Source organism: Anoplopoma fimbria, unplaced genomic scaffold, assembly GCF_027596085.1.
Source record: "Anoplopoma fimbria isolate UVic2021 breed Golden Eagle Sablefish unplaced genomic scaffold, Afim_UVic_2022 Un_contig_12234_pilon_pilon, whole genome shotgun sequence".
NCBI lineage: Eukaryota > Metazoa > Chordata > Actinopteri > Perciformes > Anoplopomatidae > Anoplopoma > Anoplopoma fimbria.
The window spans coordinates 15,621-31,267 of record NW_026551708.1 but is presented as its reverse complement, the minus strand read 5'-3'; the positions used below and the strand labels follow the sequence as shown (position 1 = coordinate 31,267).

Below are 15,647 nucleotides of genomic sequence, written 5' to 3'. Positions count from 1 at the left end.
TCAACGATGTGAAGCATCAGAGAACATTAAAGGAGAGAACGATTGTCACTGATGGACACATCACATAACCCAAACGTAGTCTGAAACTACAGGTAGACTACAAATGTAACAAGAGGATGGAAACATTTCCTGTGTTTTCATTGAAGGCGGCTGAACTCTGTCCGACGTGCTGCTGCCACCTGCCTTCGTCCACTGTGGAGGCTATTACCAATAACCCCAGAATAGAGGTGACATGTCCAATATCAATAGGAGTAAAATAGTAGTGTTTTTGATCCTCACACCTTCCAATTTATACACATGAACATTTTAACAAATTGTAATTATTTCTTATTAATAACATAAGGAAATGAAAAGGATATAATGTGGCATTTTGGATAGGAAACTCTTTTTCAGGAAGCATAAAGTGTCAGATCGATTTGACTATTTAGCAACTTGTAGGAAAAATGACAAGCATGTGCATAAAGAATTATACTGGATGGATTAAACACATTGTGTATTTATTTATTAATGCACTGATCAGCAGATGAATCAGAAATCTGACAATATGGGTAGCTGATTAGAATCAAACATACACATGATTTTTCTCTTTTTACACGTTAAATTAGGATTCACTTCAAATGATGTATATAGTACACAGAGAGGTGGAAAAAAGCTACTACAAATAAAATCTACATGGTTTACACGTCCGTTAAGATACAGTGAATATAGAGCAAAACATTGTTAATCTGCTGTTTTAATCCTACAGTTTATGAGCATTGTGCATATATATATATATATATATATATATATATATATATATATATATATGATGTTTACAACAACAGGGCAGATTTAAATGCTTCTGGAGGGAATGTCTTAACTTGCTGTTGTGAAGCATGAAGCTTTTTATTTTGAAAAGGCACACAGTCAAGGTGCTTTTCTAATCTGTTATGTAAACAGACTGAAGTGAGTCAATTTGCAGTAATTATAACTAAACTGTCTCCAGCTGGAATAAAATAAAGCAGCTAAAGGAAGCGAGAGTAAACATTACAGTATGCAGGAAAATAAACACAGAGGATATTTGATAAATAACACAAGTGAAAGATCAGACAAATAAGAAAGTAGAAGATACAAAACATTGGCAATATACAGTTTGTAACAGAAGATACAATATGAATGAAATGAAAAAGGTGTCATACGGCATTAAAAACAAAACCAGAGCGTCGTGTTTTCTCTCTCGCTCGGTTTTAAAAGCAGCTCCAACTGTGATGGTATTTTAAAGGGGATATGTTACATAATATTTAAACAAGCAAACATTATGTTCTTAATATGAGACACTTCCTAAATCCTCCTGCTAATCTCCTCAAGCTTTACAAGTTGTTTTTATTAATGGAGAGAGAGAGAGAGTTTTGTTCTTTTGGATCGCTGCTTTTTTAGAATACTTTTCCCAACAATACAATATGCTGCTTCCGTGTTTGGATAACCACGAGAAAGATCTGGGCTGCAAATAAACACAAATCTGGGTTTCTGCTCTGATCTAAACACAGCGGAAAGCAGAACTTACTCCACTACCTCCCATAACCCATGCGTCTTCTTCACCACGCCGCCTCCTCCCTCAGTGCACCAGCTCCAGCTGGCTGGTGGAGAACGGCAGGACTCCGCTGACGTAGTAGGCGATGCCCAGGGACAGCAGGGCGATGACCACCAGCAGCAGCAGCACCCTCCAGAAGCCCAGGTCCTCCACAAACTCCTGCCAGGTGGTCCTGAAGCTGGACAGGACCCCCTCGCTGCTCTGCAGGTTGGGGTTGAGTAAGGAGTGGCTCTCCATCGCACTGTGACGGAGGACAATCACTGTTATCAATACGATCTATACTCCACCTTTTGACTCATGCATGCAGCTTCACTGTGACTTCTGTCTGAGGTTCTGCAGCCTTGCAGTTTTTGCAAAAATCATAGTAATGAGTGTTTTGGCTGTAGATAGGAAATAGCTCTACTGGACAAATAATTTAGTCCTATTTTTGTAACAGCCTTAAGCTTAATTTGTCCTGTTTCCTGTTATGATATACGCAGCTTTTTATTGTTCAAGTGAACACCCAGGTACTTATAAGATTTCACAATCTCAATGTCCATTCCCTGGATGTTCACTGGTACCAGAGGAGAGTGTTTACCCCGGCGGAAGTCCACCAGCAGCTCTTTGGTTTTAGCAGAGTTGATCTGGAGGCGGTGTGACTATCTACACTATCGCTCTGTTGTGCGTCTGCTCCTCCTCTGGTGCAATGGACTGTCCACTGTTACCTGTTGTCTGCGGTACGCAAGGTCAGTGGCAGCAGTTGCCTTCTTGATTGAGAAATCTGCGGCCATTGTTCTGGCTCATGACGGCATATAATCGCAAAAGAAAATGTGGATTGAAGTAAAGTTTTAGGTGCTTTTGGGCTAAACTTCCTGTTTATGTGTCAGAGTCATGGGGAAGAAGGAAGATGATTTTTTTCAGATCAGTTTCTTCTTTGAACATGAATGAGCGACAGTTTTTTTTCGGTCCAAGCAAGTCATGACACCTGATATAAGAAACGCGTGGCGGCGTATGTCCTCATCACTGCTCTCAGTCCAAACAAACTAAAATACATCCTTTAAGAGACAGACATTTTTGGTTTAAATGTTTGTCTTTCTTACTTCACACACACACACACACACACACACACACACACACACACACACACACACACACACACACACACACACACACACACACACACACACACACACACACACACACACACACACACTTCTATCTAGTATTCTTCCTCTTTTCTGCATTCCGTTTGATTTCAGTGATGTCTTTGTTTTAAAGTGTCACGCTGATCCTATTCAGGTTATGATTTTTACATAATATATGAGAAACCTGGTTATTAGTATGACGTGATCTTATCAGTATCCGTCAGTATGAAGGTTTACATGCATAGTGTTTCCTGTCCCCTGAACATTTCCCTCAACGACTGAGTCATTTCATGAACTGAGAATGAGCTGTGGTTGACTAAATTAGCTTCCGAATATACCGCCGTTGTTAAATTACTGGTGATGGAAAACAACAAAATACTAATTTACGAGGTAACGTGAGCTGATGTCAGACTTCAATAAGCCACAGTATCCAGTATCTACCAGAGTACTCCAGCCAGGATTCATCTCAAAATAGGGGTCAGGGTTTATTCAGGTTTCTGAACCTAGCATTTAGTGTTTACATGCACAAAACAGAAGCAGGACATATTCTTTTTTTAGCATGGTTTCTTAATGTATCAGTGCTTGAATCTGCTCCAGATGTAGCATTAGCATCCTTTAGCATCGGTCTACAAGTAGTATTAGCTGCAGTTCTGATTGGCTTGCTTACATGTTAAGCGCCAGTTGGTGTGCAAAAAGTAATTCTGTCATACAAAGAGGATGGTTTGAACAGTTAATCATTATGAAACGACTTTCAAATACATTAACATCCATTCACCACAAAGACTGCAAGACAAAACACTTAATGTGTAGCACTGCAGTAGTTTGAACCCAAAACCCACCCACGATTGTTAGCAAAGAAATAGCCCCTTTGCTTAAATTCATGCCAAGACTTAACAGGCAAAAAGTTACCAGGGTAAAAGATTTGACCAAACTCTCAAAAGTTATTACTTAAGACACTTTATACTAAATGCTGGATTTTGTGTAACACATTTCATAACAAATTTACAAGGTCAAGTTTCCATAAGGAGAAAAAAGCCATAAAACACAGGAGATGAGATATGGAAGGTAAATGTAGAGGGGATAGAAAGCTGCAGGTGAGTCATTAAAAAGAAAGCAAGGGCTGAGTCAGTCATTCTGCCTTTCTACAAACGACTGCAAACATCTAGTGAATCCCCTGAGGGTACTGTGCAGCTAACACACACACACACACACACACACACACACACACACACACACACACACACACACACACACACACACACACACACACACACACACACACACACACACACACACACACACACACACACACACACAGTCCATCATCCCTCACACTCTCCCACATCTGGCTCACCTCTCACTGTCGGCCATCTGCATGGTCTCCAGTTTGGAGTGGGGTCCTCTGTTGAAGCCCTTCACCTCCTGCTCCTCCAGTCCTTCCAGCAGACGGATGGCGTCCTTGTTGACGCCGCGTCTCTTCGCCAGCACCAGAGGGTGGAGCCGTTGTGGTTGCTGTTGAAGCAGAACAACCGACAGACACACTGTGAGATCAAAGGGAAGACTGGAGGGAATGTCAAGAACGGCCACTTAATAAAAAAGGGAAAACACGTTTCAAAACTGTACGTTCACGGGGAAGTGTTAGGAAAGTATTCATGTCAGGGCAGTGTACTGTCAGTAAAAGAGAGATACATGTACAGTTAATGTTTGTATAATGCACAATCACAATTGGGCGCTTCAAGTTTCACATCTATACTGAAATAAAATCAACAGGGAGGCTCTAAACTTTAGAGTCTCCCTGTTGATTTTAATGCAATACCGCTTTCTATCCAAATTTCTTTTGATAAGCTTTTATTCCCCCATTCATTACCTCTAAATACCTTTAGCATGTGACATGGAGGGCCTTCATCAGCCCTCCTCACTTAACATCTGCTTTATGTGGCAGTCTGGGAGGTGATAACAACATGTGACAACACTTTCTCCTGATTCTCCTCCTGTCAAACCTCATTACGGCGGAACAATTTACACCATGAAGAATAACCCTGGCGTGCAGGAAGAATATGAGTTCTGTAAACGCAGCATACATTGTAAGAGTGCTGGGAAAGCAGAGCAGACTACTGACTGACTATGCTGTCAACTGGCTCAGTGATGCCAGTTTGCAATTTGGCCCCATTCTATACAAACAAATTGTCTCTTTGTGTTTGTCACAGTCCATATTTGGTGGAGGACATGTTGACCTCTGATGACAGCTGAAGGATGTGGCCACGCAGTTGCTGCCTGCTTATGTGTGAATCACCATCAAAGATCAAAGGCTCTCAGAAGCTGCCGGTTACCAAACACTTAACTCTCAACTGCACTGCTCGGGGTTTCACACCCACGGACCAAAGGCTGAGGCCTAGAAACAAAAAAGATTCAAAAAGACAAGAGTCCGTTCCCCTTTTATGAGAAGATAAAGACACTGTTGCACAGCAGCTCGAGAAGACAAAGCAAGTTGTCCACCTTATATTAACACATTGAGGTTAACCCACTTCCTCCACATATACTTCCTCTATTAAAGCTGAGAAGTTCAGCTTCAAATTATTTTTAGCCTCTTTTTTTCCCTTTCTGAAATCTCTGTTTGGTTGTTGTGCTCCTTTGGCAACGATTGCCCTGCAAAACGTATTATCTGCATCGTTATCAAAGGAAGCCAGCGAGAAGGCACCAACCCACCGTGCGGTTACAAAAAAAAAAAAAAAAAAATCACACTGATGAGGCAAAATTAAGATCCAACTTAAAAACTCGAAAATATCCGACCTCCTGCTAGAAGAAGTGGGATGAAACGCAACTCAAATTCAGAGTTCCTACTTGTAAACTCGGGGCAAATCCATCTAACCCGACTTCACAAACAGGCACACACACTTTGAAGATGTAAACCATCAACTAAAAAGCAATGTAAAGTATATTTGCCTGTACTTGAACTAAAATAAGCCATAATAATATATAATAAAACCTGCTCTGCATGTAAACTGACGTCAACATGTGTTGTCATGTCATAAGCTAGCTGGTTAGAGTTAGCAATCTCTGAAACTTATCTTATCTTTACAAAAGATAATATAACTTATCTTTTATCTTATCCAGGGTTAAGGGTAAACGTAAATACGGGAGCAGAGTTGCAGTCTTTCACACTTTACCCACCCAGTTACCCATCCAGTTACCCATCCAGTTACCCACCCAGTTACCCATCCAGTTACCCACCCAGTTACCCACCCAGTTACCCACCCAGTTACCCATCCAGTTACCCACCCAGTTACCCATCCAGTTACCCACCCAGTTACCCACCCAGTTACCCATCCAGTTACCCATCCAGTTACCCACCCAGTTACCCACCCAGTTACCCACCCAGTTACCCATCCAATTACCCACCCAGTTACCCATCCAGTTACCCATCCAAAACCATATAGAGACTGTGTCTGCCCCACGGCCACTTCTATTATGTAAATCAAAAGTCAACAGAAGAGGAGTTCTACAAAATAACCTAATGAATGTTAAGACAACCAACGCAACAGTCTGACATATTTGTTAAAGAAATATGCTGCTGAATCACCATAAAAGGTCCCAGGCTCTTAGAAGCTACTTCCTCTGCAGGTACCGGCTGCCAAACATCCCCCATCCTCCCTCCAGCTATTTCTCTTAGCTGGTTGTTCACCACCACGCCTAGAATTTATGTCTCTCAGATTTCTGTTTGCTGATTCCTGATATCTGAGTAGAACAACCTGCATCTAAATCAGCTGAAAGTGTTTAGCATTGTCTTTCTCATAAACTGTTAGTTACATTTAACTCTCAACTGCACTGCTCCGGGTTTCACACCCACGGACCAAAGGCTGAGGCCTAGAAACGTTCACAGCCAAATAAGAAGTGAACAGCAAATCAAGGCAGAGGGCGAGGTCTCTGCAGATACAGACTCTGACAAACACTTGTAAGGGCTCATAAGTGAGGATTGAGAGGAATTCATTTTGAATGAGTATAAAAATTGCTTTTAGGAAAATGCTGCATAGTATAACATACAGGATTTATCATGTAAGAAAGAACAGAATCACACTGTTTTTTAATGAATCCTTTCATTAAGATTTGATTAGCCTTACTTAAGATTCTAGGTTTGTTTTTCACTTAAATAGGAAGCTCTCTACTGAAACATGTGTGTCCCATTCAATGAAAACAAAATGTACGGTGAAGTGATTGCTGGATGGTTTAGCTTTGAGCATAGTTTGATGAGAATCGGGATAACATCGTTAATTGATATTATTTTGGCCGGGATAATCGTGACATCAACTCATAAGTATCATGAATGTTTGTCTGCCACAGAACTGGGATGTTGTTTTTGCAGCTGATACCTATTGCAGATTGTCTGTTGGCATATTAGCATATTGGCATATTGGCAGCTGGCATACAAGAATCCAGACTATTTTTTTTTTCCAACCCCGTCACAGAAAATATTTCTTGCCGCCCACGAAACCGGTTCAACAGGAATCGGCAACTAGAAAGCATAAAGGCCGATCTTCAATGGCATATTTTCAGCCAAAAAACACAAGTTTTAATTATTCTTCCATGTCAGCTAGTATTTCCCCCGAATCATGCTGTCCTGAGATGAAGAGAAGCATTCTTAATATATGAGAAAATGCCAACAGCGGTTGAGTTTCATGACGTATTTCATGCAGGCTGAAATTCATGAGTCATTATCTTCTAGGGCTATGTTTAATGATCTGTTGACATGTGTTTTTACAGCCTGGAGGAGAGGATGATGAAGGCACACAAATCACTGCAGTGTTTATTTAGCTGATTCAACACACCTTAAACTGAATCTTAAATAATCTACACTTGAAAAACTCCTGTGTGACAGTTTTATGTTTTCTGCTAACTTGTGAAATACAATAGCTCTCTGTTCGTTCAGCTAATGTGGGAAACTACGAGAGATTCACATCCCCTCGACTGTTCTGGGGAGGGATGTGCTGATTTAACTCATCAGCCTTTAAATACATTTTGGTAATGTGGTAAGAACATTTTCACACCTTTGCAGATTCACTCTTGAGTCAAGGGTGAGTCATTCTACAATCGACTGCAAAGATCTAGTGAATCCCGAGGGTACTGTGCAGCTAAAACACGCACACACACACACGCACACACGCACGCACCAAAGTGAGATGCACCACAGATAGAGTGAGAGGATATGATAAAACAACCTCCCTGCCTCATCAAACCTATTACACCCGTTTCAGTTCCTTTTTTCACTATACCTAGTATTCCTCTTTTCTGCATTCCGTTTGATTTCAGTGATGTCTTTGTTTTAAAGTGTCACGCTGATCCTATTCAGGTTATGATTTTTACATAATATATGAGAAACCTGGTTATTAGTATGACGTGATCTTATCAGTATCCGTCAGTATGAAGGTTTACATGCATAGTGTTTCCTGTCCCCTGAACATTTCCCTCATCTCGGCAACGACTGAGTCATTTCATGAACTGAGAATGAGCTGTGGTTGACTAAATTAGCTTCCGAATATACCGCCGTTGTTAAATTACTGGTGATGGAAAACAACAACATACTAATTTACGAGGTAACGTGAGCTGATGTCAGACCAGCACGCGGAACAGGAAATGATCAGAAACCTGGACTTCAATAAGCCACAGTATCCAGTATCTACCAGAGTACTCCAGCCAGGATTCATCTCAAAATAGGGATCAGGGTTTATTCAGGTTTCTGAACCTAGCATTTAGTGTTTACATGCACAAAACAGAAGCAGGACATATTCTTTTTTTAGCATGGTTTCTTAATGTATCAGTGCTTGAATCTGCTCCAGATGTAGCATTAGCATCCTTTAGCATCGGTCTACAAGTAGTATTAGCTGCAGTTCTGATTGGCTTGCAAAAAAAGTAATTCTGTCATACAAAGAGGATGGTTTGAACAGTTAATCATTATGAAACGACTTTCAAATACATTAACATCCATTCACCACAAAGACTGCAAGACAAAACACTTAATGTGTAGCACTGCAGTAAGCACAAGGTGGAGTTTGAACCCAAAACCCACCCACGATTGTTAGCAAAGAAATAGCCCCTTTGCTTAAATTCATGCCAAGACTTAACAGGCAAAAAGTTACCAGGGTTTGACCAAACTCTCAAAAGTTATTACTTAAGACACTTTATACTAAATGCTGGATTTTGTGTAACACATTTCATAACAAATTTACAAGGTCAAGTTTAGGGATAAGGAGAAAAAAGCCATAAAAGATAAAATAAGATAAGATAATCCTTTATTAGTCCCGCAGCGGGGAAATTTGCAGACAGGATATGAGATTTGGACGGTAAATGTAGAGGGGGATAGAAAGCTGCAGGTGAGTCATTAAAAAGAAAGCAAGGGCGAGTCAGTCATTCTGCCTTTCTACAAACGACTGCAAACATCTAGTGAATCCCCTGAGGGTACTGTGCAGCTAACACACACACACACACACACACACACACACACACACACACACACACACACACACACACACACACACACACACACACACACACACACACACACACACACACACACACACACACACACACACACACACACACACACAGTCCATAATCCCTCACACTCTCCCACATCTGGCTCACCTCTCACTGTTGGCCATCTGCAGGGTAAAAGATTTGACCAAACTCTCAAAAGTTAATACTTAAGACACTTTATACTAAATGCTGGATTTTGTGTAACACATTTCATAACAAATTTACAAGGTCAAGTTTAGGGATAAGGAGAAAAAAGCCATAAAACACAGGAGATGAGACATGGAAGGTAAATGTAGAGGGGGATAGAAAGCTGCAGGAATGGGAAGGTAAAATCCACCATCACGTGTCTTACCAGATGTCGATCTTCAGCCCGTTGGAAACCAGGAACTGTATGGTATCAACATGACCACACAGATGCAGCGCCGTGTTTCCTTGATAATCAGTCGCCAGCAGATCGGCCCCGAACTTGTGCAGGAGGCGGCATATCTCCACGTTCCCCCGGGCGGCGGCTAGGTGCAGGCCGGTGCGGCCCCGGTTGTCCCGGATGTTGGGGTCGCATCCCGTCTCCAGGAGCCGCTTGGCGAAGGGCAGGTCTCCGTCGATGCAGGCCTGCAGCAGAGGCACGTTGGTCTGCGACGAGTCGTTGATGAAGACATAGGACATGTCCGAGTGGGTATCAGAAAATTCCAGCGTACCTGCATCGAGGATCAAAGAGGAAAGACGGGACATATGTTTAAGTCTCACCATCATTTAAATGCACTGAATAGCAGACATGTTTGAGGAAAAGGAATCCTTATGAGGATCTACCAGCATTTATATCATCGATCAAACTTTTAGGTCCATAAAGCACAAAGAAAGCAAACACAGGCTTTATACGGAACTATAAATAATAAGAACAATAAACCAGAATTTTGGAAAATATTTTGCATTGTCTGTAGCAGCACAAAGCATAAAGTCTAAGGGGTATCGCTGGCTTAAAACAGTAATGTAGCCTGTGATGTGAGGGTTTGTTTGAATATGAATTTTAGAAGTCAAGGTGATAGCCGACTCCCACTTGATTTGCAATAAATAAAATAGATTTGTATAGAAAAAGCTTCTGTACCAATGATGGTGAATTGGAGTCAGATAAAATGCAACTTCAAATACTGAGGTCCAGCTAGAATAGTGTCACTATGCAAAACAATGGTCCCCGTCAGTAAGTGGCTCCTACTTAAGCCCATTTCTACTTCAAATTTGTAGTATTCTTAATACTTTTTTTAATCATGTATTTTGGTAAATATGTCATATGAACTACTAAATCAATGTAAAAGACGCTGAAGAGAGTTTAAATAAGGGAAGCATAAGAGCAAGTGTTTGTTCTTGTTAGTAATAATAATAATACATTTTATTTATAGAGCGCTTTTCAGTGCAGTGAGAGTGAACCAAAACAGCTTCTACATTTGATATCCAGGGCATTAATATCGCAGAAAACAAGTATTTGCTTTGTAAAGATGTAGTGCAGTTTTACCTACAGGGGAACCAAGAATGAAGTCACTCTCCCACTGTGTAAATAAAAGAGTCTCTCTTTATTTACACAGTGGGAGACCCCTCCCTTTATATTTGGGGTCTGTGTCTTGTTTGCTGACTATAATTTGTCTTTCAGGTTGTTGATTGTCCTCCACCTGAACATGGATGTCCCTCTTCCTTGGCTGAAACGGCTGCAGTTTAGTTTAGCTTGCTACACACGGTCCCACACATACTGACAGTACTGTTTACTGACTCTCTATGTTTGTGAAGATGATTGATTTGTTTCACTGAGGCGTCTGCTGCAATTATTGAAAAGATCTTTAAATCAAGACCTTAAACAAATGCTTTCTATATAAAAAAAAATTGAGACAATGCTTGATATAGTGCAGGATATGCTGTTTTATCTGAACTTTAAAATGTCCTTTTTTCCAAGTGACTCATTAATAGAAAGCAATGTCTCCATATGTAACCCTCACACAGGTTACATATCTATAAATCATGAGCAGTTCGAGGAATACTCAGGAATTCCTGGTAATATACATCCGGGCATTTCTGACCAACACAAAATTGGTATTTAAGCAGTTGTAACGCACCCTCATTATCTTTCTTTTCGCCATATTTACTTATGAATAGAATGTGTGATGCATGTTTAAAAAGCAGTCCAAGAAATCCTAGAAAACTTCAAGAACAAGAACACTTGAAGAATTAAAGCATTAGACTCTGGTCTGACTCAGGTTGACCTCTAACTAACACAAACAACTGTATTTGTGCCCACTGTCATCATAAAACAACACAATAACACTGTACATGTCTACTCCCCACACTTTCTCCTGCACTGGACTCATGCGGAATATTGCACACTGCACACATGTAGATATACTGTACATTTTGTATATTAATATAGTTTATACTTCATACCTCACTTCACTGGATCTTTTACTGTATCTTCTTGTTGTATTATAGTTATTTTATACTGTAGATATACTGTACATTTTGTATATTAATACAGTTTATACTTAGTTATACTTCATACCTCACTTCACTGGATCTATACTTCATTTTGTGTATTAATATAGTTAATACTTCATACCTCACTTCACTGGATCTTTTTCTGTATCTTGTTGTTTGTTGTCGTCTTATAGTTATTTTATACTGTATACAGTACCAGTCAAAAGTTTGGACACACCTTCTCATTCAACTACTTTGAAGAATCTAAAATAAAAACATATTCTGGTTTGTTGAATTTGTTTGTTTACATAATTCTGTGTTCCTTCATAGTTTGATGTCATTTAATTTGTTTACCACATAATTCCATATGTACTGTATAAATACACGATTAACAATTCCAATGGTATAACACTTCATATGTTTGGATGTTTGTAGCAAATACTTATTATTTTAAAATCAATATTAATCAATAAACAATGTAGCTTAATGTTGTTGTTGTATGAATATATATTAATATATATATATATATATATACATATATACACACCTATTCAACTACTTTGAAGAATCTAAAATATAAAACATATATACACATACATATATATTGTTTGTTGTTGTCTTATAGTTATTTTATACTGTATATATACTGTACATTTTGTGTATTAATATAGTTAATACTTAGTTATACTTCATACCTCACTTTCTTGTTGTCTTATAGTTCTTTTGTATTTTATTGTATAACATCTTTTATTTATTATCTCTGTACTTGAGCTGCTGTAACACCTGAATCCCCCCATGAGGATCATTAAAGGAACATCTATCTATCCATCCATCCTGAGCTTTTGATTCAGCAACTTTTCTACCTTAAATTGGGGAGTAAAAGTCAAATACTTTGCATGTTATTCCACATTTATCTCACCAGTTTCATGTATTTGTGCACATTATTAACTAACAACACAGCATATAACATTATTATGAACATTATCTGTACACACAACAGACACAAACACCCTTTAAGCTCCTTTATATCCACACAAAGTCACACAAACATCTGAAGAATCCACGTTTCAGCTAGCTGGCTACATGTAGCATCAGCTAGCGGAGCTAATGCTAGCTAGCATGCTAACGTTTTAAAACATGCTAACACGTGTTTTAATGATTCCAGAAACGTGCATGCGAAGTAAACACGCCTTTAAGAAGCTGTGTTGTCCGTCTGCTGCGTTACTAACCTGTTAATATGTCCCCAATTAGCAGAAAAAAACACAGTTCGCCTTTGAGCTAACGCTGCTAGCAGCTGTTGTTGTGATGCTGAGCCGGAAACACAGCGCGGCCTCTGTCGCCCCCTAGAGGCCTGGAGGGGTCATGACAGGTACTGCACGTCCACTCATTCATTTAAAATAAAACAAGATAATCCTAAATCAGGGAGAGTTTATTTATCTGAAGGAGGAGGAGGGTTTTCTAAACAAATAAAGAAAAACTTCATCCTTCAGTTCATCACAAATATTAAGATTTGAAATAAGAAAATTTACAGGATTACAGCAGCATAGAGATAGTGCAAACAAGAGACATAGTAAAACATTATTATTAATTAAAATGATAAATAAGTAAATAAGAAAAATAAAAATCCACAATAACTAAAAAAATATATATATATACAGCGGGTAAAATAAGTATTGAACATGTCACCATTTTTCTGTTGTCATCTTATAGTTATTTTATACTGTATACAGTACCAGTCAAAAGTTTGGACACACCTTCTCATTCAACTACTTTGAAGAATCTAGAATATAAAACATATTCTGGTTTGTTGAGCATTTGTTTGTTTACCACATAATTCCATATGTGTTCCTTCATAGTTTGGATGTCTTCAATATTAATCTACAATGTAGAAAAAAATAAAAATAAAAATAAAGAAAAACCATTGAATGAGAAAGTGTGTCCAAACTTTTGACTGGTACTGTATATACAGCGGGTAAAATAAGTATTGAACACGTCACCATTTTTCTCAGTAAATATATTTCTAAAGGTGCTATTGACATGAAATGTTCACCAGGTGTCAGTAACAACCCAAGTAATCCATACATACAAAGACAAACCAAACAAATAAATTTAGAAATTAAGTTGTGTGTAATAAAACGGAATGACACAGGGAAAAAGTATTGAACACGCTTACTGAAATGTATTTAATACTTGGTACAAAAGCCTTTGTTGGTAATGACAGCTTCAAGACGCCTCCTGTATGGAGGAACTAGTCGCATGCATTGCTCAGGTGTGATTTTGGCCCATTCTTCCACACAAACAGTCTTCAAATCTTGAAGGTTCTGTTGGCCTCTTCTATGAACTCTGATCTTTAGTTCTTTCCATAGATTTTTCTATTGGATTCAAGTCAGGTGATTGGCTGGGCCATTCTAGCAGCTTTATTTTCTTTCTCTGAAACCAATTGAGAGTTTCCTTGGCTGTGTGTTTGGGATCATTGTCTTGCTGAAATGTCCACCCTCGTTTCATCTTCATCATCCTGGTAGATGGCAGCAGATTTTTATCAAGAATGTCTCGGTACATTTTTCCATTCATCCTTCCTTCAATTATATGAAGTTTGCCAGTGCAGTATGCTGAAAAACAGCCCCACACCATGATGTTCCCACCTCCAAACTTCACCGCTTCACGGTGTTTTTGGGGTGATGTGCAGTGCCTTTTGACCTCCAAACATGGTGTGTATTATGGCATCTCATCTGACCAGACTATATTCTCCCAGTATTTCACAGGCTTGTCTAAATGTTGTGCAGCAAACTTTAAACGAGCTTCAACATGCTTTTTCTTCAGCAATGGAGTCTTGCGTGGTGAGCGTGCATACAGGCCACGGCGGTTGAGTGCATTACTTATTGTTTTCTTTGAAACAATTGTACCTGCTAATTCCAGGTCTTTCTGAAGCTCTGCACAAGTGGTCCTTGGCTCTTCTGATAATTATCGTGGCCGGTTTATGGTGAATGATGTTCTTTCCACTTCCGGATTATAGCCTCAACAGTGCTCACTTGAACATTCAGAAGTTTAGAAATCCTTCTGTAACCAATGCCATCAGTATGTTCTGCAACAATAAGGTTGTGAAGGTCTTGCTCTTTGCTTTTACCCATCATGAGATGTTTCTTGTGTGACACCTTGGTAATGAGACACCTTTTTATAGGCCATCAGTTGGGACTGAACCAGCTGATATTCATTTGCACTGACAAGGGGCAGGATTGCTTTCTAATGACTGATAGATTTCAGCTGGTGTCTTGGCTTTCCATGACTTTTTGCAACTCCCTTTCTTCATGTGTTCAATACTTTTCCCCTGTGTCATTCCATTTGATTACACATAACCTAATTTCTGAACTTATTTGTTTGGTTTTCTTTTTTTTCATGTCAATAGCACCTTTAGAAATATATTTACTGAGAAAAATGGTGACGTGTTCAATACTTATTTTACCCGCTGTATATACAGTACCAGTTTTGGACACACCTTCTCATTCAATGGTTTTTCTTTATTTTTATTTTTTATTTTTTTTTCTACATTGTAGATTAATATTGAAGACATCCAAACTATGAAGGAACACATATGGAATTATGTGGTAAACAAACAAATGCTCAACAAACCAGAATATGTTTTATATTTTAGATTCTTCAAAGTAGTTGAATGAGAAGGTGTGTCCAAACTTTTGACTGGTACTGTATACAGTATAAAATAACTATAAGACGACAACAAACAACAAGATACAGAAAAAGATCCAGTGAAGTGAAGTATGAAGTGTAACTAAGTATTAACTATATTAATACACAAAATGTACAATTTATATACAGTATAAAATAACTATAAGACAACAAGATACAGAAAAAGATGCAGTGAAGTGAGCTATATTATGAACTAGTTAAGTACTAACTATATTAATATACAAAATGTACAGTATATCTACATGTGTGCAGTGTGCAATATTCCGCAT

At 39.0% G+C, this 15,647-nt stretch overlaps 1 protein-coding gene across 1 annotated transcript; it reads right to left on the bottom strand.

The window, feature by feature from the left end:
- Positions 1–651: 651 nt before the first annotated feature.
- Positions 652–13,027, bottom strand: LOC129115718 (ankyrin repeat domain-containing protein 46-like). The gene is given in 5 exon segments (XM_054627013.1): positions 652–1,811; positions 4,049–4,190; positions 4,193–4,206; positions 9,575–9,917; positions 12,906–13,027. Coding segments are annotated over 4 exon segments (684 nt in total). The 5' UTR covers positions 9,886–9,917; positions 12,906–13,027; the 3' UTR covers positions 652–1,594.
- Positions 13,028–15,647: the final 2,620 nt, after the last annotated feature.